Here is a 22,482-nt window from a genome sequence, read left to right as displayed (position 1 = left end):
GGGAGGTCTCAAACTCCTGACCTCAAGTGATCCACCGGCCTCAGCCTCCCAAGATGCTGGTATTACAGGCCTGAGCCACCGCGTCCCTTCCCTTTCCCTTTCCTTGCCTTGACTGGGCCTTACTCTTTTGCCCAGGCTAGATTGCAGTGGCATGATCAAGGCTCACTGCTGCATCGACCTTCCAGGCTTAAGTGATCTCCCCACCTCAGCCTCCCAAGTAGCTAGAACCACAGGTGCAGGCCACCATACCTGGCTGATTTATTATTATTATTATTATTATTATTATTTGTGGAGGTCTCTCTATGTTGGCCAGGCTGATTTCCAACTCCTGAGGTCAAATGATCCTCCTGCCTCTGCCTCCTGAAGTGTGGGGTTTATAGGCATGAGCCATCCAGACAGACTCATATCCCCTTTTCTTGACTTTTGCCCTAATTTTGGTGGAGCACACACCTTCTTCTATTTGTATTGTTTTTCAACTTTGCCTTCCCCTTTTCCCACTTTATGGAGAAGACAGGGACTTCTAATGCTCGGACAGCCCAGCTATACCATGCTGGGCAAACTGGAACAGCGTACAGATCCTTCTGAGTTTCCATCCAAGAAAGGGAAAACCACAAATATCTACCTTGTCCGTTCTAGAGAGGAACCAAGCAACTTGTCCCCAACACAGGAAGAAAAATTAGAAAACCTTAGATCAGCGAGTGTAACTCCTCTGACCTCAACCCCTTTTTGTTTTTTGTTATTTTTGAGATGCAGTTTCCCTCTCTCTCCCAGGCTGGAATGCAATGGCACGATCTTGGCTCACTGCAACCTCTGCCTCCTGGGTTCAAGGATTCTCCTGCCTCACCCTCCCCAAGCAGCTGGGATTACAGGCGCCTGCCACCACGCCTGGCTAATTTTTTGTATTTTTAGTAAAGATGGGGTTTCACCATGCGGGCCAGGCTGGTCTGGAACTCCTAATCTCAACTGATCTGCCCGCCTCTGCCTCCCAAAGTGCTGGGACTACAGGCGTGAGCCACCGCGCCCGGCCTGAAGCAATATTCACTTCTATGTGGATGCACATTGATATATTTTATCTTATTAAAAATGCTTGTCTTGACTCACTTCATTGATTTAATGATCTTTCTGCCTAACACACGTAAATGATTTGGGGAGGAATAAGCAGTATCTGTTGGTGTGCTCTTTTGTTTCAGAGACTAAACTAACTCAGATCTTTTTTTTTTCTTTTGAGACAGAGTTTGCCCAGGTTTTTCGAGACAGAGTTTGCCTCTCGTTGCCCAGGCTGGAGTGCAATGGCACGATCTCGGCTCACCGCAACCTCTGCCTCCCGGGTTCAAACGATTCTTCTGCCTCAGTCCCCCGAGTAGGTGGGATTACAGGCATGCGCCACCGTGCCCAGCTAATTTTGTATTTGTAGTAGAGACGGGGTTTCTCCATGTTGGTCAGGCTGGTCTCGAACTCCCGACCTCAGGTGATCCACTCACCTCGACCTCCCAAAGTGCTAGGATTACAGGTGTGAGCCACTGCGCCCGGCCCTAACTCACATCTTATATAAAGATTAGGAAATTCATTAGGCTGGTGCAAAACTAATTGTGGTGGAACTTAGTTGCATGGCCAGGTCTAGCCACAAAAGTGGCTGATGGAAATGTGGTCTCTAGCCTGTGCCCTTCTAAAAATGAGGGTGGGAGGGGGTGGGATAGGTGCAGTGGCTCACTCTTACAATCCCAGCACTTTGGGAGGCTGAGGCAGGAGGATAGCTTGAGGCCAGGAGTTTGAGACTCCCTTCTCTATTAAAAACAAAAATAGGCCGCCTGTAATCCCAGCACTTTGGGAGGCCGAGGTGGGCGGATCACGAGGTCAGGAAATCGAGACCATCCTGGCTAACACAGTGAAACCCCATCTCTACTAAAAATACAAAAAAACTAGCCGGGCACGGTGGTGGGCGCCTGTAGTCCCAGCTACTCGGGAGGTTGAGGCAGGAGAATGGCGTGAACCCGGGAGGCAGAGCTTGCAGTGAGCCGAGATCGCGCCACTGCACTCCAGCCTGGGGGCAGAGCAAGACTCCGTCTCAAAAAAAAAAGAAAAGGCCAGGCCTGGTGGCTCATGCCTATAATCCCAGCACTTTGGGAGGCCAAGGCAGGCAGATCACCTGAGGTCAGGAGTTGGAGACCAGCCTGGCCAATATAGTGACACCCTGGCTCTACTAAAAATGCAAAAATTTGCTGGGCATAGTAGTGGGTGCCTGTAATCCCAGCTACTCGGGAGGCTAAGGCAGGAGAATCACTTGAACCCAGGAGGCAGAGGTTGCAGTGAGCTGATATTGCGCCATTGCACTCCAGCCTGGGCGACAGAGTGAGATTCTGTCTAAAAAAACCCAAAAAGGAACGTTTAATGATTTTTCTTCTCTCCAGGGGAAAATATGGAAGTAAAAGGTTCAGTTTGAACAGGACCCATCTGAAGATCGTGTGTCCTCTGCTGATTTTAAATAGCCATGGAAAGTTAATGCCACCGCAAGGGGGCAGCCCTGCCCTGGCACTCTGGAAACCTGGTATTTATCCACGCAATCAGAGGCTTGAACCACAGCTAAGCTGAGTCTTGGCGGGGCCTCTTCTGATCCTCGGGGCACACAAGAGGATGGGGGGCTGGGGAGGAGCTGCTTCAAGGGCACCTCCCTTTTACCTCCTGTGATATCGTGATATAGTAAGAAATATGTATTTGGTCTTCAGCTCTGGTTCCAAAGACGCCCTTCTCACCCCATCACTCTGGAATTTCCAAAAACTCTTGGTGAAAAGGGTGTCTTTTGTTATTCATAAGGAGCCTCTTTTCTCCTTTCCTTCCCTCCTTCCTCCTTTCCTTTCCTTTCCTTTCTTTTATTCCTTCCTTCCCTCCTTCCTTCCTTCCTCCTTTCCTTACTTTTCCTTTTCTTCCTTCCTTCCCTCCTTCCTTCCTTCCTCCTTTCCTTACCTTTCTTTTTCTTCCTTCCTTCCCTCCTTCCTTCCTTCCTCCTTTCCTTTCCTTCCTTTCTTCCTTCCTCCTTTCCTTTCCTTTCCTTTCCTTTCCTTCCTTCTTCCTTCCCTCCTTCCTTCCTTCCTCCTTTCCTTTCCTTCCTTCCTTCCTTCCTCCTTTCCTTCTTCCTCCTTTCCTTTCCTTTCCTTCCTTCCTTCCTTCCTTCCCTTCCCTTCCCTTCCCCTTCCTTCCTTCCTTTCCTTCCTTCCTCTTTCTCTCTCTCTTTCTTCTTTCTTTCTCTCTCTTTCTTTCTTTCTCTTTCTTTCTTTCTCTCTTTTCTTCTTTCACTATTCCCTTTCTCTCCCTTTCCTTTCCTTTCTCTCCCTTCCCCTCCCCTCCCCCTCCCTTCCCTTCCCTTCCCTTCCCCTTCCTTCCTTCCTTCCTTCCTTCCTTCCTTCCTTCCTTCCTTTCCTTCCTTCCTCTTTCTCTCTCTCTTTCTTCTTTCTCTCTCTTTCTTTCTTTCTTTCTCTCTTTTCTTCTTTCACTATTCCCTTTCTCTCCCTTTCCTTTCCTTTCTCTCCCTTCCCCTCCCCTCCCCCTCCCTTTCCTTTCCTTTCTTTTCCTTTCCGTCCCTTCCTTTCCTTCTTTCCTCTAATCCCAGCACTTTGGGAGGCCCAGGTGGGCGGATCACTTGAGGTCAGGAGTTTCAGAGCAGTCTGGCCAACATGGCGAAACCTCGTCTCTACTAAAAATACAAAAATTAGTCGGGCATGGTGGCAGGCACCTGTAGTTCCAGCTACTCTGGAGGCTGAGGCAGGAGAATCGCTTGAACTAGGAGGCAGAGGTTGCAGTGAACCGAGATTGCACCACTGCACTCCAGCCTGGGCTACAGAGTGAGACTCCATCTCAAGGAAAAATAAATAAAATAAAATAAAATAAAATAAAATAAAAATCTCCCAAACAGACAAGTCAGATTAGCCTAAACCCAGGAATAACTACAGGCAGCTTGAGGGTCAAAGGCAAGGTAGGGGCTGGCCAGATCCGATCTCCTTCACTGCCATTGTTTTCTCACTCTCATAGTTTTTGCAAAGGAGGTTTCAATTGCATGGCTGTTAGCTAACATCCTATTCATCCATTTCTTGCTTTCTACCAGTAAAATTGAACTTTATAGGCCTGCTTTGTGCTTTATGGCTAACTAGCAAAATTCCAGAGTTTAGCCTTAAAAATTATTTATAATTGGCCAGGTGCGGTGGCTCACGCCTGTAATACCAGCACTTTGGGAGGCTGAGGCGGGCAGATCATGAAGTCAGGAGATCATCCTGGCTAACACGATGAAACCCCATCTCTACTAAAAATACAAACAAACAAACAAATCCAGGGATAGTGGCACACATCTGTAGTCCCAGCTACTCAGGAGGCTGAGGCAGGAGAATCACCTGAACCCGGGAGGCGGAGGTTGCAGTGAGCTGAGATTTTGCCGTTGCACTCCAGCCTGGGTGACAGAGGGAGACTCCATCTAAAAAAAAAAAAAAATTCTTTATAATTAATCAAAAGAAGTTTAAGAAATGGATTAAGAAGATCTCTTCTTTGCAGCTGTAGGGGAGGAAAGGGAGCTAGAGAGAGAGAGAGATGATTGAGAGAGGAGAAAAAGATATTCCGTGCCGTAAAACTAATTCAAGAATGTAGTTTAGGCCAGACGTGGTGGTTCACACCTGTAATCCCAGAATTTTGGGAGGCCGAAGCGGGCAGATCACTTGAGCCCAGAAGTTTGCGACCAGCCTGGCCAACATGGTGAAATGTTGTCTCTACTAAAAATACAAAAATTAGCCAGGCATGGTGGCACAATCCCGTAATTCCAGGTACTTGAGGGGGCTGGGGCAGGAGAATCACTTGAACCCAGGAGGCAGAGGTTGCAGTGAGTCGAGATCACACCACTGCACTCCAGCCTGGGTGACAGAGTGAGATCGTCTTAAAAAAAAAAACAAAAAAACAAAAAAACAAAAAAAAAAAACAGAGGGGCTGGGGGAGGGATAGCATTAGGAGAAATACCTAATGTAAATGATAAGTTGATGGGTGCAGCAAACCAGCATGGCACGTGTATCAAACCTTCACGTTGTACACATGTACACTAGAACTTAAAGTAAAACAAACAAAACAGAATGTGGTTTGATAAGGTCATAAACTGAGAATATTCAAAAGGCTCTAAATGTGTTTTATAGTCTTGTGTAGTATGGAGATCTATGGATATTTATTACAGCAGCCAGTGTTCCATTCTCTGGTTGCATAAATCTGTCCTTTGAAGTGTAATTTGCACAAAATAACCTTGTAGGAGTCCGAAGACATTAGAAATTATTGCCAGTATTGCAATCATTATTATGAAGGAGAAACCTTGGTGCCATTTGGTGGTCTTACTTAATATTTTATTGCCCTAGTAACAATCTTATGATTGACATCTGAATTTCCAAGCAGAATAAATGCTTGTAAAACTGATTCTGTTAAATGAGAAGCTGCGCATTGGTGTGTGTGTCTTAGTCCGTATTCCGTTGCTTAGAATAGAACACTTGAAACCTTATAAAGAAAAGGAATTTATTTCCTGTAGTTATGGAGGTTGGGAAGCCCAAGGTGGAAGGGCTGCATCTGGTGAGGGCCTTCTTGCTGCTGGGGCAAGAAGACTCGGGACTCTCTGGAGGGTCCCGAGGTGGCACGGGGCATCACAGGGCAAAGGAACTGAGCGTGCTACTCAAGTCTCTCTTCCTCTTCTGATAAAGCCACCAGTCTCACTCCCAGGCTAACCCATTAATCCATTAACTCACTAATCCATTAATCCATGAATGGATTAGTTCATTCATGAGAAAAGAGTCCTCATGACCCAATCACCTCTTAAAGTCCCCACCTCTCAGTACTGCCGCACTGGGGATTCAATTTCATCATAAGTTCATTTGTTTATGTATTTTTTGAGACAGGGTCTTGCTGTGTCACCCAGGCTGGAGAGCAGTGGCATGATCTCAGCTCACTGTAACCTCCACCTCCCAGGTTCAAGTGATTTTCCTGCCTCAGCCTCCTGAGTAGCTCGCATTACAGGCACGTGCCACCATGCCCGGGTAATTTTTGTATTTTTAGTAGAGATGGGGTTCCATCATGTTGGCCAGTTGTTCTCAAACTCCTGACTTCATGTGATCTGCCCACCTTGGCCTCCCAAAGTGCTGAGATTACAGGTGTGAGCCACCGCACTAAGCTTATTTATCTATTTATTTTTTGCGACAAGGTCTCACTCTGTTGCACAGGCTGGAGTGCAGTGGTGCAGTCACAGCTCACTGCATCCTCAGCTTTCTGGGCTCAGGTGATCCTCCCACTTCAGCCTCCTGAGTAGCTGGGATCACAGGCATGTGCCACCTCACCTGGCTAATTTTTAAATTATTTGTAAAGACAGGTCTGATGTTGCCCAGGCTGGTTCAACATGAGTTTTCAAGGGAACAAATATTCAAACCTTAGCAGCAGGTTAAATTATCTTTATCCCACATTTATGATCGGAAAAAAAAAAAAAAATTAAAGCCCGAGACTCTGCTAGACTTCTTACTTTAACAAGAGTCTGAGGGTCTTGCTTCATTTCCATTACAGTATCTATTAATAGTTCTGACTGAGAGAAGAGCCATCCTTTACTTTGACTATTATGAAGAAAAGGGGAAAAGACATAAAAAGACACAATTACACAACTGATGATTTTGTTGCAGCTGAGATAAGTGCTGTTAAAGAACATGCAGGGAAGTCTGTGCTAAAGAAAGGATTCTGAAGCTGGTTTCTGAGGGAAGAGTCCAAGTTAGCCAAGTAAAAATGGAGGGAAAACTCCAGATACAGGAAATAGCATGTTTCAGGGCCTGAGATGGGAAGGAGGTTATGTGTTTCAACCGAGTGGTTCTCCAACTTGACTGCACATGAGAATCTCCCAGGAACATTTAAAACACAGAATGAGACACCCAGGCTTCATCCTATACCCATTATAAAAATTAAAATCAGCCAGGCGCAGTGGCTCACACCTGTAATCCCAGCACTTTGGGAGGCTAACACAGGTAGATCACCTGAGGTCAGGAGTTCAAGACCAGCCTGATCAACATGGAGCAACCCCATCTCTACTAAAAAATACAAAATTAGCCGGCCGTAGTGGCGCACGCCTGTAATCCCAGCTACTCGGGAGGCTGAGGCAGGAAAATCGCTTGAACCTGGGAGGCGGAGGTTGTGGTGAGCCGAGATCATGCCATTGCACTCCAGCCTGGGCAACAAGAGCAAAACTCCATCTAAAAAAAAAAAAAAAATTTAAAACCTCTGGGGGTGGGACTCAGGCACTCAGTAAATATACATATATCAGGCCGGGCGCGGTGGCTCAAGCCTGTAATCCCAGCACTTTGGGAGGCCGAGACGGGCGGATCATGAGGTCAGGAGATCGAGACCCTCCTGGCTAACACGGTGAAACCCCGTCTCTACTGAAAAATACAAAAAACTAGCCGGGCGAGGTGGCGGGCGCCTGTAGTCGCAGCTACTCGGGAGGCTGAGGCAGGAGAATGGCGGGAACCCGGGAGGTGGAGCTTGCAGTGAGCTGAGATCCGGCCACTGCACTCCAGCCTGGGCGACAGAGCGAGACTCCGTCTCAAAAAAAAAAAAAAAAAAAAAAAAATATATATATATGTATACATATATCTATTTCCATTGACCATAACACACGGCAGACTAAAGATGGCCCCCAATTCTGTCACTGTCCCTATAGAGAGGTGGAGTTTAATTTCCCTCCCCTTGAATCTGGCCTTTCCTTAAGACTGTAGAAGAAGAGACACTGTGTCAGTTCCAGGCTTAGTCTTTAAAGGGACAAACAACTTTTGCCTTCTCTCTCTCTCTTTTTTGGTTTTCTTAGACAGAGTCTCTTTCTGTTGCCCAGGCTGGAGTGCAGTGGTGTGATCTCTGCTCACTGCAACCTCTGCCTCCCAGGTTTAAGCCATTCGCCTGCCTCGGCCTCCCGAGTAGCTGGGATTACAGGTGTGCACCAACAGGCCCACCTAATTTTTATTTTTAATTTTAGTAGAGACGGGGTTCTGCCTGGCTAATTTTCTTTTTTTTTTTTTTTAGTAGAGATGATGTTTCCTCATGTTGGCCAGGCTGATGTTGAACTCCTGACCTCAAGTGATCCGCCCACCTTGGCCTTCCAAAGTGCTGGGATGACAGGCATGAGCCACTGTGCCTGGCCGCCTTCTCTATTTTAGAAAGCTCTCTTGTGACATCCCCTCTTGAAACCCAGATGATACCCTCCAAGAAGGCTGAATCAAATGGAGAGGCCGTGTGCAGGTACATCATTCAACAGTCCTAGCCGAGCTCTTAACCAACAACCAGCCATCAACAGCCAGCCATTTGCAAGCGCCATCTTGGAGATTCCAGCTCAGCTGAGCCCCACTGATGACTGAAGCCCAGGAAGATATCACATTGAGCCGAAGAACCGCTCAACTGAGCCCAGTCATCTCACCAGATCAGGAATGATTTAAAAAAAAAAAAAAAAGATTGTTACCCTGAGTCACTCAGTTTTGGGGTGGTTTGTTACACAGTAATTGATAATCCATACCCAAGAGAGAATTAAATAATGATGACTTAAAACCAATACCAATTGATTTCTCCCCTATATAGAATAAATCTAGCGATCCAGGGCTGGCACAATGACTCCAAAAAGCATTATGGACCTAAGTTACTTGTGGCTCACCCTCCACCATCTTGAACCTCATCTTCATGGTCCAAGATCATGCTCGAGTATCAGTCATCACATCCGCATTTTAGGCAGTTAAGTGAAGGAAGGAAAGTGTACTTCATTAAAGAACCTTTTGGAAGCTGTCTACAATATTTATGCTTATATATCATTGTCCTAGATGAAGACTTACAGCTACATCTACCTGTAAGTGACACTGAAGAAAGTAGCTTTTTTACCTTGGTAGCAATGGGCCCGGCTAAAAATCAGAATTCTCAACAGCAAAAGGATGGCTTTGAGATAATCCTGTAGATTATGTGCAGATAACTACAAGTAAGTCCCCTCCCCCAAGTCTGTTTTAAATTTTCTGCTGGAGTATTTTAGAGTAAACCTCAGATATAATATGATTTCATCTACAAGACTTTTTATTTTAGCAAGATATTCTTATTTTTTGAAACGGAGTCTCGCTCTGTGGCCCAGGCTGGAGTGCAGTGGCCGGATCTCAGCTCACTGCAAGCTCCGCCTCCCGGGTTCATGCCATTCTCCTGCCTCAGCCCCCCGAGTAGCTGGGACTACAGGCGCCCACCACCTCGCCCGGCTAGTTTTGTTTTTTGTATTTTTTAGTAGAGACGGGGTTTCACCATGTTAGCCAGGATGGTCTAGTAAGATATTCTTAAGGTTAGGTGTGATAAACACCTAACAAAGTGAATGATTATTTATTTATTTATTATTATTATTTTTTGAGATGGAGTTTCACTCTTGTTGCCCAGGCTGGAGTGCAACGGTGCAATCTCAGCTCCCTGCAACCTCCACATCCCAGGTTCAAGCGATTCTCCCACCTCAGCCTCCTGAGTAGCTGGGATTACTGGTGTGCACCACCATGCCTGGCTAATTTTTGTATTTTTTGTAGAGATGGGGCTAGGCCGGCCGGGCGCGGTGGCTCAAGCCTGTAATCCCAGCACTTTGGGAGGCCGAGACGGGCAGATCACGAGGTCAGGAGATTGAGACCATCCTGGCTACCATGGTGAAATCCCGTCTCTACTAAAAAATACAAAAAAAAAAAAAAAAAAAAAAAACTAGCTGGGCGAGGTGGCAGACGCCTGTAGTCCCAGCTACTCGGGAGGCTGAGGCAGGAGAATGGCGTAAACCCGGGAGGCGGAGCTTGCAGTGAGCTGAGATCCGGCCACTGCACTCCAGCCCGGGTGACAGAGCGAGACTCCGTCTCAAAAATAAAATAAAATAAAATAAAATAAAATATGCATCTTCGTTGTTAGCAAAAGAGATGTTAAAAAGAGATATAGGAGATGTCCTCTTTTTCCTGATACTGCATAAGGAGAAAGATTTTTTCTGAGTCACAACACTAATTTAAGTGTTGATAAACTGATTTATCAGTGTTGATAAACAGTTGATATCAAACTGATTTGATAAAGTGTTGAATTGAGAAGATTCCCAAGGATATCAATCTTGTTTTCTGGTACAATATGGAGAATTAAATGAATATTCATAACTGTTACTAAATTGTTCTCTGTTGAAATAAATTCATACACAAAACTGTTATTTGAACAAAAGGGTCTTGTAAGAGTCCCAAGCCTTTAAAAATCATTGCCACATCTTGTGAAAATAACTTTCAAAGAAACAACTATAATTAGAGTTGATTTTATTCCTTATAATTTGTTGCCTTGTTGACTTTTCTATGTTCCAAAACAGTAAGAAGAGTAGGTGCTATCAAGACAAAAAATCCGAAAACCAAAACAAGCCTTGGGGTCATTTTGCTCTTCTTCCAAATGCATGATGAAAAAAACATGGTTAAAAACCACTTGGTTGATTTCTTATTTTAACAAATCAAAAATTTTGTCTGATTTAAAATAACATATCTTTTTTTTTTTTTTTTTGAGATAGAGTCTCGCTCTGGTGCGATCTTGGCTCACTGCAACCTTCGCCTCCCAGGTTCAAGCAGTTCTTCTGCCTCAGCCTCACGACTAGCTGGGATTACAGGTGTGCACCACCACGCCCAGCTAATTTTTGTATTTTTAGTAGAGACGAGGTTTCACCATGTTGGCCAGGCTGGTCTCGAACTTCTGACCTCAGGTGATCTACCTGCCTTGGTCTCCCAAAGTGTTGGGATTACAGGCATGAGCCACTGCGCCAGGCTAAATTAACATAATTATCAAATTTAATCTGCAGACTTTGATTCTGATTTATTTTTTAAAAACCTGGTAGAAATGACATTTTTGAGACAATCAGAGAAATTTGAATACTGAATGGGTATTAGCTGGTATCAAGGAAGTACTCTTAACTTTCCTGATGTGACAGTGCTATGGTGTTTATATTATTTTTAAAATGGTTCTTATTTGATAAAGATATGTATGTACTGAAATATTCTGAACTTAAAAAAATGAGCTCATGACTGGCTGGGCACAGTGGCTCATGCCTGTAATCGCAACACTTTGGGAGGCTGAGGTGGGTGGATCAGTTGAGGTCAGGAGTTTGAGACCACCCTGGCCAACATGGTGAAACCTCGTCTCTACTAAAAAATACAAAAAGTAACTGGGCATGTTGGAAGGCACCTGTAATCTCAGCAACTCGGGAGGCTGAGACAGGAGAATTACTTGAACCCGGGGGTTGGAGGTTTCAGCGAGCTGAGATTATGCCACTTCACTCCAGCCTGGGCGAAAGAGTGGAACTCCATCTCAGAAAAAAAAAAAAGTGGTGATGAAGGCCTGGCGCGGTGGCTCACACCTGTAATCCCAGCAGTTGGGGAGGCCGAGGCAGGTGGATCACTTGAGGTCAGGAATTCGAGACCAGCCCGGCCAACTTGGTAAAACCTCATCTTAACTAAAAATACAAACAGCCGGGTGTGGTAGCATGCGCCTGTAATCCCAGCTCCTTGGGAGGCTGAGGCAGGAGAATCAGCTCCTTGGGAGGCTGAGGCTCCTTGGGAGGCTGAGGCTGAGAATTGAACCCAGGAGGCTGAAGCTGCAATGAACCGAGATTGCGCCACTGGACTCCAGTCCAGGTGACAGAACCAGACTCCCTCTCAAAAAAAAAAAAAAAAAAGAGTGAAGTGGTTTCGTCTCTTCAATACGAACCCTTCAGGGCCAAGTCTGAAGCATTTTCAGGGTTACCTGTTTGATGCCTGAAATCTGCCTGAGACAGAGGAGCATTTCCTGTGAGTCAAGTACTCAAACGCTGGTATGTGTAAGGAGCATGTTGCAATCAGCAACATCAACACGTTTCCTGAATGTGGATATGGGAGGGGAACTGAAAGGCTAGGACAAGGCTGTTACGACTTCCACTCCAGGGTGGGAGAGAGGCAGCGACGACTCCAGCTCTTCTCCCATCTGTGGACTGCAGAACCCAAGACGGACCCTGGGAGGGCTGAGAAGTCATCATGATCTCTAAGCTGCTTTCCCTCCTCTGTTTCAGTAAGTCTCACAGGGCTATCCACTGGGACTGCAGAAAATCATGGAACTGGTGGGATAGTTGGGCTGAGGATGGAAAAAATAACATCAACTTTGGCTTACTGAGAACACGGGAGGAGTGAGATGTCCTGCTAAGTGCACTGCAGATATTCCCTGGAAATAAGTGCTCTGCAAGCTTCAACTCCTCTGGTTTCAACTTCGTGAGTTTTGCTGAATGCCTCCACCACCTGGCTTCATTGGCTCACCCCTTTTCTCAGGATCAACTCTGACTTTTTGTGTGTAAATAAAAGTATTCAGAATAGAAACCTTATCTTTTTTTTTTTTTTTTTTGAGACAGGGTTTTATTCTTGTTGCCCAAGCTGGAGTGCAATGGCGTGATCTCGACTCACTGCAACCCCCGCCTCCCGGGTTCAAGAGATTCTCCTGCTTCAGCCTCCTGAGTAACTGGATTAAAGGGGTGCGCCACCATGCCTGGTTAATTTTAGTAGAGATGGGGTTTCACCATGTTGGCCAGTCTGGTCTTGAACTCCTGACCTCAGGTGATCTGCCAGCCTCAGCCTCCCAAAGTATTGGGATTACAGGCGTGAGCCACTGTGCCCAGCCCAGAAACCTTAACACCATAAGTAAAAATTTAGTGCCAAATAGATAACTATAAAGTACATTGAGGCTGTTGTGTAACCATCACCACTATCTACACTAAAACCTTTTTCTTTTCTTTTTTTCTTTCTTTCTTCTTTCTTTCTTTCTTTCTTTCTTTCTTTCCTTCTTTCTTTCTTTCTTTCTTTCTTTCTTTCTTTCTTCTTTCTTCTTTTTCCTCTTTCTCTTTCTCTTTCTTTCTTTCTTTCTTTCTTTCTTTCTTTCTTCTTTCTTTCTTTTCTCTGTTCCCTCCCTCCCTCCCTCTCTCTCTTCTTTCTTTCTTTTCTCTGTTCCCTCCCTCCCTCCATCTCTCTCTTCTTTCTTTTCTCTGTTCCCTCCCTCCCTCCCTCCCTCCTTCCTTCCTTCCTTCCTTCCCTTTCCTTTTCTTGAGACAAAGTCTCACTCTGTCACCCAGGCTAGAATGCAGTGGCATGACCACAGCTCACTGCAGCCTTCACCCCCCACCCCCCCCCCCCCCACCCCGGGCTCAGGCAATCCTCCCGCCTCAGCCCCCGCTAAGTGGGTGGGGTCATAGGCGCATGCTACCATGCCTGGCTAAGTTTGGTATTTTTTTCTTTGTAGAGACAGGGTCTTGCTATGTTGCCCAGGCTAGACTCAAACTCCTGGGCTTAAGTGATCCACCTGCCTCTGCCTCTCGAAGTGCTGGAATTACAGGTCCCCCATGCCCCACCAAAACATTTTTCTTCACCCACTATTAGTCACAATTCTCCAGAGAGACAGAACCGATACAATATGCATCTCTGTATCCATATGTGATAGATACAGATATATAAATACAGATACAGATATAAATGCAGATACAGATCTAGATCTGAAATGAGATTTGTTCTAAGGAATTGGCTCACACAGTTACAGAGGCTGAAAACTGAGACTCTGCAGTCTGTAAGCAGGAGACCCAGGAAAGCCAGTGGTTATAAATTCCAGTTCAAGAGCAGAAGACCAATGACTCAGCTCAGACAATTAGGCAGAGATAAACAATTCAACCTTCTTCTATCTTTAAAAAAATGTTTTTTTTTTTTTTGAGACAGGATCTTGCTCTGTTGCCCAGGCTGGGAGTGCAGTGGCATGATCTCAGCTCACTGCAGCGTCCATCTTCCTGGCTCAAGTAGTTGTCCCACCTCAGCCTCCTAAATAGCTGGGGCTACAGGTGTCCACCACTACACCCAGCTAATGTAAATTTTTTTTGTAAACAAACAAAACGATATGGAGTTTCACTCTTGTTACCCAGGCTGGAGTGCAATGGCGCGATCTCGGCTCACTGCAGCCTCCACCTTCTGGGTTCAAGCGATTCTCCTGCCTCAGCCTCCTGGGTAGCTGGGATTACAGGTGCCCGCCACACACCTGGCTGATTTTTTGTACTTTTTAGTAGAGACCTGGCCATCATGTTGGCCAGGCTGGTCTCGGGCTTCCGACCTCGAGTGATCTGCCCGCTTCGGCCTCCCAAAGTGCTGGGATTACAGGCATGAGCCACCGTGCCCAGCGCCAGTTGACTTTGAATATATGTGTTGTAGCCTTGAGAAATGTTTGCCCAGGCTCACTCAGAGCAGTGGTCCTCCACCTTGGCTGCATTCTTGTATTAGAACTCTGAAAAGGAATGACACCGGAACCCTGTTACAAGCCATTCTGACTCAGTGCTTCAGTGCTTGGTTCTGTGAACTGAGCTTTTACCAGCTCTCCAGGGGAGCCCAGCTCATAGCCAAGGTTAACAACAACAGATTTCAGGCTGGGTGTCCTGGCTCACGCCTATAATCCTAGCACTTTGGGAGGCTGAGGTGGGTGGGTCACCTGAGGTCTGGAGTTTTTTTTTTTTTTGAAACGAAGTCCTACTCTGTCGCTCAGGCTGGAGTGCAGTGGCACAATCTCGGCTCACTGCAGCCTCTGCCTCTTGGGTTCAAGCGGTTCTCCTGCCTCAGCCTCCCGAGTAGCTGGGACTATAGGCGTGCACTGCCACGCCCGGGTGATTTTTTTGTATTTTTAGTAGAGGTGGGGTTCCGCCATGTTGGCCAGGCTGGCCTCGAACTCCTGACCTGGGGTGACCCGCCCACCTGGGCCTCCCAAAGTGCTGGGATTACATGCGTGAGCCACCATGCCTGGCATGGTCAAGAGTTCTTAACCAGCCTGGCCCTGTCTCTATCAAAAAAAATTAAAAAGGAAGAAGAATAAATGCAGCTGTGTGTGGAACAGGGATGAATGTGTATGCTTTCCCCTTTCTGGAATGACCATTTGAATGTTTTGAGGCTTGTTACAGGACACCAAACAATAAATTTTGTCCCGTTTGGAGTCATGAAGGGATGAAAAGAGATCATGAGCCTGGGCAACATAGGGAGACTCTGTCTCTGCAAAAGACTAAAAAATCAGCCAGGTGTGGTGGTGCACACCTGTGATCCCAGCTACTCGGGAGCCTGAGGTGGGAGGATCACTTGAGCCCGGGAGGCTACAGTGAGCCATGATGGAGCCACTACACTCCAACCTGGGCAACAGAGAGAGACCCTGTCTCAAAACACAATCATAAAATAAAAAATTTAAAAATAAAAAGAAGAGGCTGGGCGCAAGGCTCACGCCTGTAGTCCCCGCACTTTGGGAGGCCGAAGTGGATGGATCACCTGAGGTCAGGAGTTTGAGACCAGCCTGGCCAACATGGTGAAACCCTGTCTCTACTAATAACACAAAACTCAGCCGGGCATGGTGACGCATGCTGTGATCCCAGCTGTTTGGGAGGCTGAGGCAGGAGAATCACTTGAACCGGAGAGGCGGAGGTTGCAGTGAGCTGAGATGGCGTCACTCTACTCCAGCCTGGACGACAGAGCGAGACTCTGTCTTGGGGGGGAAAAAAAAAGAAAGTAAGCAATGGTAAGAATGAGTGCCGTATCGAAACAGAAGATGAGAGTAGAAGGATAGGTGGATTATGTGGAACCAGGAAAGGCCTGGAACAGGGGGAGGTGAGAGCTGCGCAGGACAGTCAAGGAGAATCTCTGGGAAACAACAGAGGAGCTGGAAGTCAAGCGGAAGCCACAGTCCAGTGTGGGGAGAATGAAAACTCCTGAGCGCGTGACCTCCAAGGGTCTGCACTCAGCAGGAGACTCTGGGACCTGTCTCCAGGGGTCAGGGAAGGGGGTGACGTGGCCCCAGGCAGGGGCTTCTGTCTCACGGAGGATTGTCTTTCAGGACTGTGCATGGGCCAAGGAGACACAAGGGGAGATGGTGAGTGTTTCTTCAATCACACCCTCCTTGGCCCGTCGTCCCAAATTCCCTCCTGTTCCCTTCCCCTTCTTTTTTTTTTTTTTTGACGGAGTCTCACTCTTTCGCCAGGCTGGAGTGTGGTGGTGCGATCTCAGCTTACAGCAAGCTCCGCCACCCGGGTTCACACCATTCTCCTCCCAAGTAGCTGGGACTACAGGTGCCTGCCACCACACCCAGCTAATTTTTGTATTTGTAGTAGATACGGAGTTTCACCATGTTGGCCAGGATGGTCTCGATCTTACGACCTCGTGATCTTCCCGCCTCGGCCTCCCAAAGTGTTGGGATTACAGGCGTGAGTCACTGCGTCCGGCCCTTTTCCCTTCTTAAAATAGGCTTCCTGGTTGGGCACAGGAAATAATAATAATAATAATAATAACACATTTTAAAAAGGGCTTTCTGAGAGCAGGGAAGGGCGTCAGGCCCAGCACTGGGCTCTGCTTCCTTCCAGGGTCACTGCCCAAGCCGTCCCTCAGTGCCTGGCCCAGCTCGGTGGTCCCTGCCGACAGCAATGTGACGCTGCGATGTTGGACGCCTACCAGAGGTGTGAGCTTTGTTCTCAGGAAGGCAGGAATTATTCTGGAGTCTCTGAAGCCCCCTGATTCGACAGAGGGCCCGGCCGAATTTCACCTCAATAATCTAAAAATCAGAAATGCTGGAGAGTACACCTGCGAATACTACAGAAAAGCGTCCCCCCACATCTCTTCACAGCGCAGTGATGTCCTTCTGCTGTTGGTGACAGGTGTGGACAGGGTGCCTGCCGATGACATACCGGAGACAGGGGATGAGGGAGGAAGCAGAGGAACAGAGGGACAAAAGGAGTTCCACCTTCAGAGTAGCTGGGGGTGGTGGGAGAGGGAGACAGACAGGAATGAAATCGCATACCTTGGTTTTATACTCTGTCACCCAGGCCGGAGTGCAGTGGTGCCATCTTGACTCACTGCAACTTCCGCCTCCTGGGTTCAAGTGATTCTCCTGCCTCAGCCTCCTCAGTAGCTGGGATTACAGGTGTGCGCCACCACGCCCGGCTAATTCTTGTATTTTCAGTAGAGATAGGCTTTCGCCATGTTGGCCAGGCTGGTCTCAAACTCCTGACCTCAGTGCTGGGATTACAGGTGTGAACCACCACGCCCGGCCTTATACAGGTCTTGCAGGAGGGAGAATATCTGTCCTGAGGTTGGAGTAGAAAGTGGAGGAAGGTGGAAGAGATCAGGAATCTCTGATTTCCCACACTCCATGAGAGCCTCCAGCCAGGAGAACAGGGGTGAGTAGGGGATTCCAGACTTCTCCCCAGGACCTCAGAGCCTGACTTCTCTTACAGGACATTTATCTAAACCTTTCCTCCAAACCTACGAAAGGGGCACGGTGACCGCAGGTGGAAGGGTGACTCTGCAGTGCCGGCAGCCAGACCAACTGTTTCTGCCTATCATGTTTGCTCTACTGAAGGCAGGGACGTCATCTCCCATCCAGCTGCGGAGTCCAGCGGGGAAAGAAACAGACTTCTCCCTGGAGGACGTGACAGCCAGCGACGCTGGGAACTACAGCTGCGTGTACTACCAGACAAAGTCTCCCTTCTGGGCCTCAGAACGCAGTGATTGGCTTGAGATATTGGTGACAGGTAAGGATGTGTATGATTTTGAAGAACTGTGTGTGTTGTTTTTAATCAGAGGTTGTTTTGTTCTTCTGTGAATCTCATTTCTTCATTACTTGCAATATCATCGCTTTTTAAAAAATCTTCCCTCTCTGGCCAGGCGCGGTGGCTCATGCCTGTAATCTCGGTGCTTTGGGAGGCCGAGGCAGGCGGATCACCTGAGGTCAAGAATTCGAGACCAGCCTGGCAAACATGGTGAAACCCCGTCTCTACTAAAAATAAAAAATTAGCCAGGTAGGGTGGGATGAACCTGTAGACCCAGCTCCTTTGGAGGCTGAAGCAGGAGAATTGCTTGAACATGGGAGGCGGAGGTTGCAGTGAGCCAAGATCGCGCCACTGCACTCCAACCTGGGTGATAGAGCGACGCTCTGTCTCAAAAAAAAAAAAAAAAAAAACTTCCCTTTTACAATTTCTACTCCTTTGCTTTTTTTTTTTTTTTTGAAATGGAGTCTCACTCTGTTGCCAGGATGGAGTGGTGCAATGGTGCGATCTCGACTCACTGCCACCTCTACCTCCTGGTTCAAGTGATTCTCCTACCTCAACCTCCCGAGTAGCTAGGATTACAGGCCTGCACCACCCATCTGGCTTATTTTTCTATTTTTAGTGGAGATGAAGGTTTTGCCATGTTGACCAGGCTGGTCTTGAACTCCTGACATCATGATCTACCCACCTCGGCCTCCCAAAGTGCTGGGATTACAGGTGTGAGCCACCGTGCCCGGCCCTCCTTTGCCTTTTTGTTGTACTACATCCTTGGATAATTTCTAGGCTGTTTTTGAAAATTATGAATCCACCAGCACCAGATTCTTTCTACCATTCTTTGCATCTCTTAGCGTTTTGGTTTTTTGCTTTGTTTCATTTTGTTTTTGAGACAGAGTCTCGCTCTGTCGCCCAGGCTGGAGTGCAGTGGTGCGATCTCAGCTCACTACAACCTCTGCCTCCCAAGTTTAAGCAATTCTCCTGCCTCAGCCTCCTGAGTAGCTGGGATTACCACGCTCGGCTAATTTTTGTATTTTTAGTAGAGATAGGGTTCTCACCACGTTGAACAGGCTGGTCTTGAACCCCTGGCCTCAGGTGATCCGCTCACCTTGGCCTCCCAAAGTGCTGGGATTGCAGGTGTGAACCACTGTGCCTGGCGTGTTTTTTTTTTTTTTTTTTTCTTGGTGTTAATGATTTCACTCTCAATAATTCTTTCTCAGTCATGCGTGGTGGCTCAGGCCTGTAATCCCAGCACTTTGGAAGGCTGAGGCTGGAGGATTGCTTGAGCCCAGGAGTTTGAGACCAGCCTGGGCAACATAGTGAGACCCAGTTTCAAATTTAAAAAATTATCTCATCCTCAGAACATGGTGTTTGCACAGCCTCCTGCTTCTGTGCCGTGGATGCGATGTCTACCCATGTCTTTTAACACTGACTGCTAGAATTCTTCTGAAAGTATCTTGTTTCCTGCCAGAAATCTGCCTTACTGGGTGCTAGCACTCTGCTTCCTCAACTCTGTAAATTATTTTTCATCTGTTGTAACTGTTGTAACGAGTTCCTCTTGCTGGCTGCCCGGATGAAGTCCATTTATCAGGACAGAGGAATTGCAAGAAGGAGTTCAACACACATTGAGTCAGGTAAGCGGGAGACCAGAGTTGTTTTTCTGTTTCTTTTTTGAGATGGAGTCTTACTCTGTCGCCCAGGCTGGAGTGCTGTGGCGTGATCTCGGCTCACTGCAACCTCTGCCTCCCAGGTTCAAGCGATTCTTCTGCCTCAGCCTCCCGAGTAGCTGGGACTACACGCGCGCCACCATGCCCAGCTAATTTTTATGTTTTTTTTTTTTTTTTTTGAGGCGGAGTCTCGCTCTGTCGCCTGGACTGGAGTGCAGTGGCCGGATCTCAGCTCACTGCAAGCTCCGCCTCCCGGGTTTACACCATTCTCCTGCCTCAGCCTCCCGAGGAGCTGGGACTACAGGCGCCCGCCACCACGCCCGGCTAGTTTTTGTATTTTTAGTAGAGATGGGGTTTCACCGTGTTAGCCAGGATGGTCTCGATCTCCTGACCTCGTGATCCGCCCGTCTCGGCCTCCCAAAGTGCTGGGATTACAGGCTTGAGCCACCGCGCCCGGCCATTTTTATGTTTTTAGTAGAGATGGGGTTTTACCATATTGGCCAGGCTGGTCTCCTACTCCTGACCTCGAGATCTGCCCACCTCGGCCTCCCAAAGTGCTGGGATTACAGGCGTGAGCCACCGCGCCTGGCCAATCAGAGTTTTATTATTACTCAAATCAGCCTCCCTGAAAATCTGCAGGCTAGGGTTTTGTTTGTTCGTTTTTCTTTGAGATGGAGTCTCACTCTATGGCCCAAGCTAGAGTGTAGTGGCACAATCTGGGCTCACTGCAGCCTCCACCCCCCAACCCCAGGCCCGGGTCAAGCGATTCTCCTGCCTCAGCCTCCGGAGTAGCTGGGATTACAGTCACCCGCCACCGCACCCGGCTAATTTTTTTGTATTTTTAGTAGACATGGGGTTTTGCCATGTTGCCCAGGCTGCTCTCGAACTCCTGGCCTCAAGCAATCCTCCCACTTCAGCCTCCCACAATGCTGAGATTACAGGTGTGAGCCACTGTGCCCGACCTCAACTCAAACTTTCTCAAGTGCTCTGCCTGCACAGCAGTGTGTGCTGCAAGGATGCTGATCAGCCAGGGAATTTGGGGCTCTGTGGAGCTCCTTCTGTCTCCTGTGCTACCCGTAAGACTATTCCTTTGTATAAGGATGGGGAAGGAGAAAAGGCAATGTGGGAAGCTGGAAATGGGATAAACAGCAAATACACGAAGGAACTAAGGTGGAGTGAATGTCAAGGAAGGAACATAAAGGAACTCCCACTACAACTCACTAGGATTCCATGTTTTGGCCAGGTGCGGTGGCTCATGCCTGTCATCCCAGCACTTTGGGAGGCCGAGGCAGGCGAATCACTTGAGGCCAGGACTTTGAAACTAGTTTGGCCAACATGGCGAAAACCCATCTCTACTAAAAATACCAAAATTAGCCGGGCGTGGTGACAGGTGCCTGTAATCCCAGCTATTCGGGAGGCTGAGGCAGGAGAATCGCTTGAACCCGGGAGGTGGAGGTTGCAGTAAGCCAAGATTGTGCCACTGCACTCCAGCCTGAGCAACAGAGGGAGACTTGGTCTCAAAAATAACAACAACAAAGATTCCATCTTTTGTTTTCAGGGATTAAAATTTTAAAGAGTTCAATTATGGCCGGGCGCGGTGGCTCATGCCTGTAATCCCAGCACTTTGGGAGGCCAGGGCGGGCAGATCACCTGAGGTCAGGAGTTCGAGACCAGCCTGACCAACATGGAGAAACCCCCCTCTCTACTAAAAATATAGAAATTATCTGGGCATGGTGGCTCATGCCTGGAATCCCAGCTACTCGGGAGGCTGAGGCAGGAGAATCGCTTGAACTCAGGAGGCAGAGGTTGCAGTGAGCTGAGATTGTGCCACTGAACTCTAGTCTGGGCAACAAGAGCAAAACTCCATCTCAAGAAAAAAAAAAGTTCAATTAAAACTTTAAAGTACAGTGGACGACTGGCTAGGAAACATTAAGTGGGTGGCCGGGCGTGGTGACTCACACCTGTAATCCCAGCACTTTGGGAGGCTGAGGCGGGCAGATCACCTGAGGTTGGGAGTTCGAGACCAGCCTGACCAACATGGCAAAACCCCGTCTCTACTAAAAATATAAAATTAGCTGGGCTTGGTGGCGCATGCCTGTAATCCCAGCTACTTGGGAGGCTGAGGCAGGAGAATCGCTTGAACCTGGGAGGCAGAGGTTGCGGTGAACCGAGATGGCACCATCGCACTCCAGCCTGGGCAACAAGAGCAAAACTCCGACTCAAAAAACCCCAAAACCAAAAACATTCAGTGGGTGATGACAGCCAGATTTGACGGGGCCATTTGAGAAGGAGGGGTACCCTCTGAGGGTCAGTGCTGAACCCCTTCTCTCTTTCAGTTCCCCCAGGTACCACGTCAAGCAACTACACCCTGGGTAACTTCATACGACTGGGTCTGGCTGCCATAATTTTGGTTACCATGGGAGCTTTCCTGGTGGAGGCCTGGCACAGCCGAAAGGTGTCTCCGGGTGGATCTGTCAGAGGCCTTCAAACCAGAGTGACTCCATCTTGAACTGGGGCTGGGTAAACTGAGGCTGCAACCCGCTGGACGGCATTCCCAGGGGGTTAAGGCTTTCCAAGTCACAGGATGAGACAGGTCACAACATACAGGTCACAAAGACCCCGTTGATAAAAAAAAAAAAGATGCAATAAAGAAGCCAGCCAAAACCTGCCAAAACCAAGACGGCAACAATAGTGACTTCTGGTTGTCCTCACTGCACATTATTTGCTAATTATAATGCATTTGCATGCTAAAAGACACTCCCACCACCACCAAGGCAGCTTACAGATGCCATGGCAACTTCCAGAAGCTAAAAGGGGGAGGAACTCTCAGTTCCAGGGAAATCCCCTCCCCTTTCCTGGAAAACTCATGAACAGTCCACCCCTTGTTTAGCATATGATCGAGAAATAACCACAAAAATAGCCGACCGACAGCCCTCTGGACTGCTCTGCCTATGGAGCAGCCATAGTCCTTGACTTTCTTAATAAACTTGCTTTCACTTTACTCCGTGGACTCGCCCTGAGTTCTTTCTTGTCTGAGATCTGAGAACCCTTTCTTGGGGTCTGGACTGGGACCCCTTTCCAATAACAGATCCAAGTTAAAACACGGAGTCCCTCTGTCTTTCATGGGCTGCTGTAGAGACAGGGAATTCTCTTCAGCTATAGATGTATTGAGATCTAATCAACAAATAAAAATGGAATTATATTTGTGTA

At 47.7% G+C, this 22,482-nt stretch overlaps 1 protein-coding gene across 1 annotated transcript; it reads left to right on the top strand.

The window, feature by feature from the left end:
- The first annotated feature begins 11,900 nt into the window (after positions 1 to 11,900).
- Positions 11,901 to 22,273, top strand: TARM1 (T cell-interacting, activating receptor on myeloid cells 1). The gene is given in 6 exon segments (XM_033229081.1): positions 11,901 to 12,087; positions 15,907 to 15,942; positions 16,430 to 16,720; positions 17,300 to 17,596; positions 21,609 to 21,745; positions 21,747 to 22,273. Coding segments are annotated over 6 exon segments (819 nt in total). The 5' UTR covers positions 11,901 to 12,053; the 3' UTR covers positions 21,771 to 22,273.
- Positions 22,274 to 22,482: the final 209 nt, after the last annotated feature.

This window comes from Trachypithecus francoisi, unplaced genomic scaffold, assembly GCF_009764315.1.
Source record: "Trachypithecus francoisi isolate TF-2019V2 unplaced genomic scaffold, Tfra_2.0 Lachesis_group12, whole genome shotgun sequence".
Lineage (NCBI taxonomy): Eukaryota > Metazoa > Chordata > Mammalia > Primates > Cercopithecidae > Trachypithecus > Trachypithecus francoisi.
The sequence above is the reverse complement of the archived record's forward strand: the minus strand, read 5'-3'. Positions and strand labels throughout refer to the sequence as shown.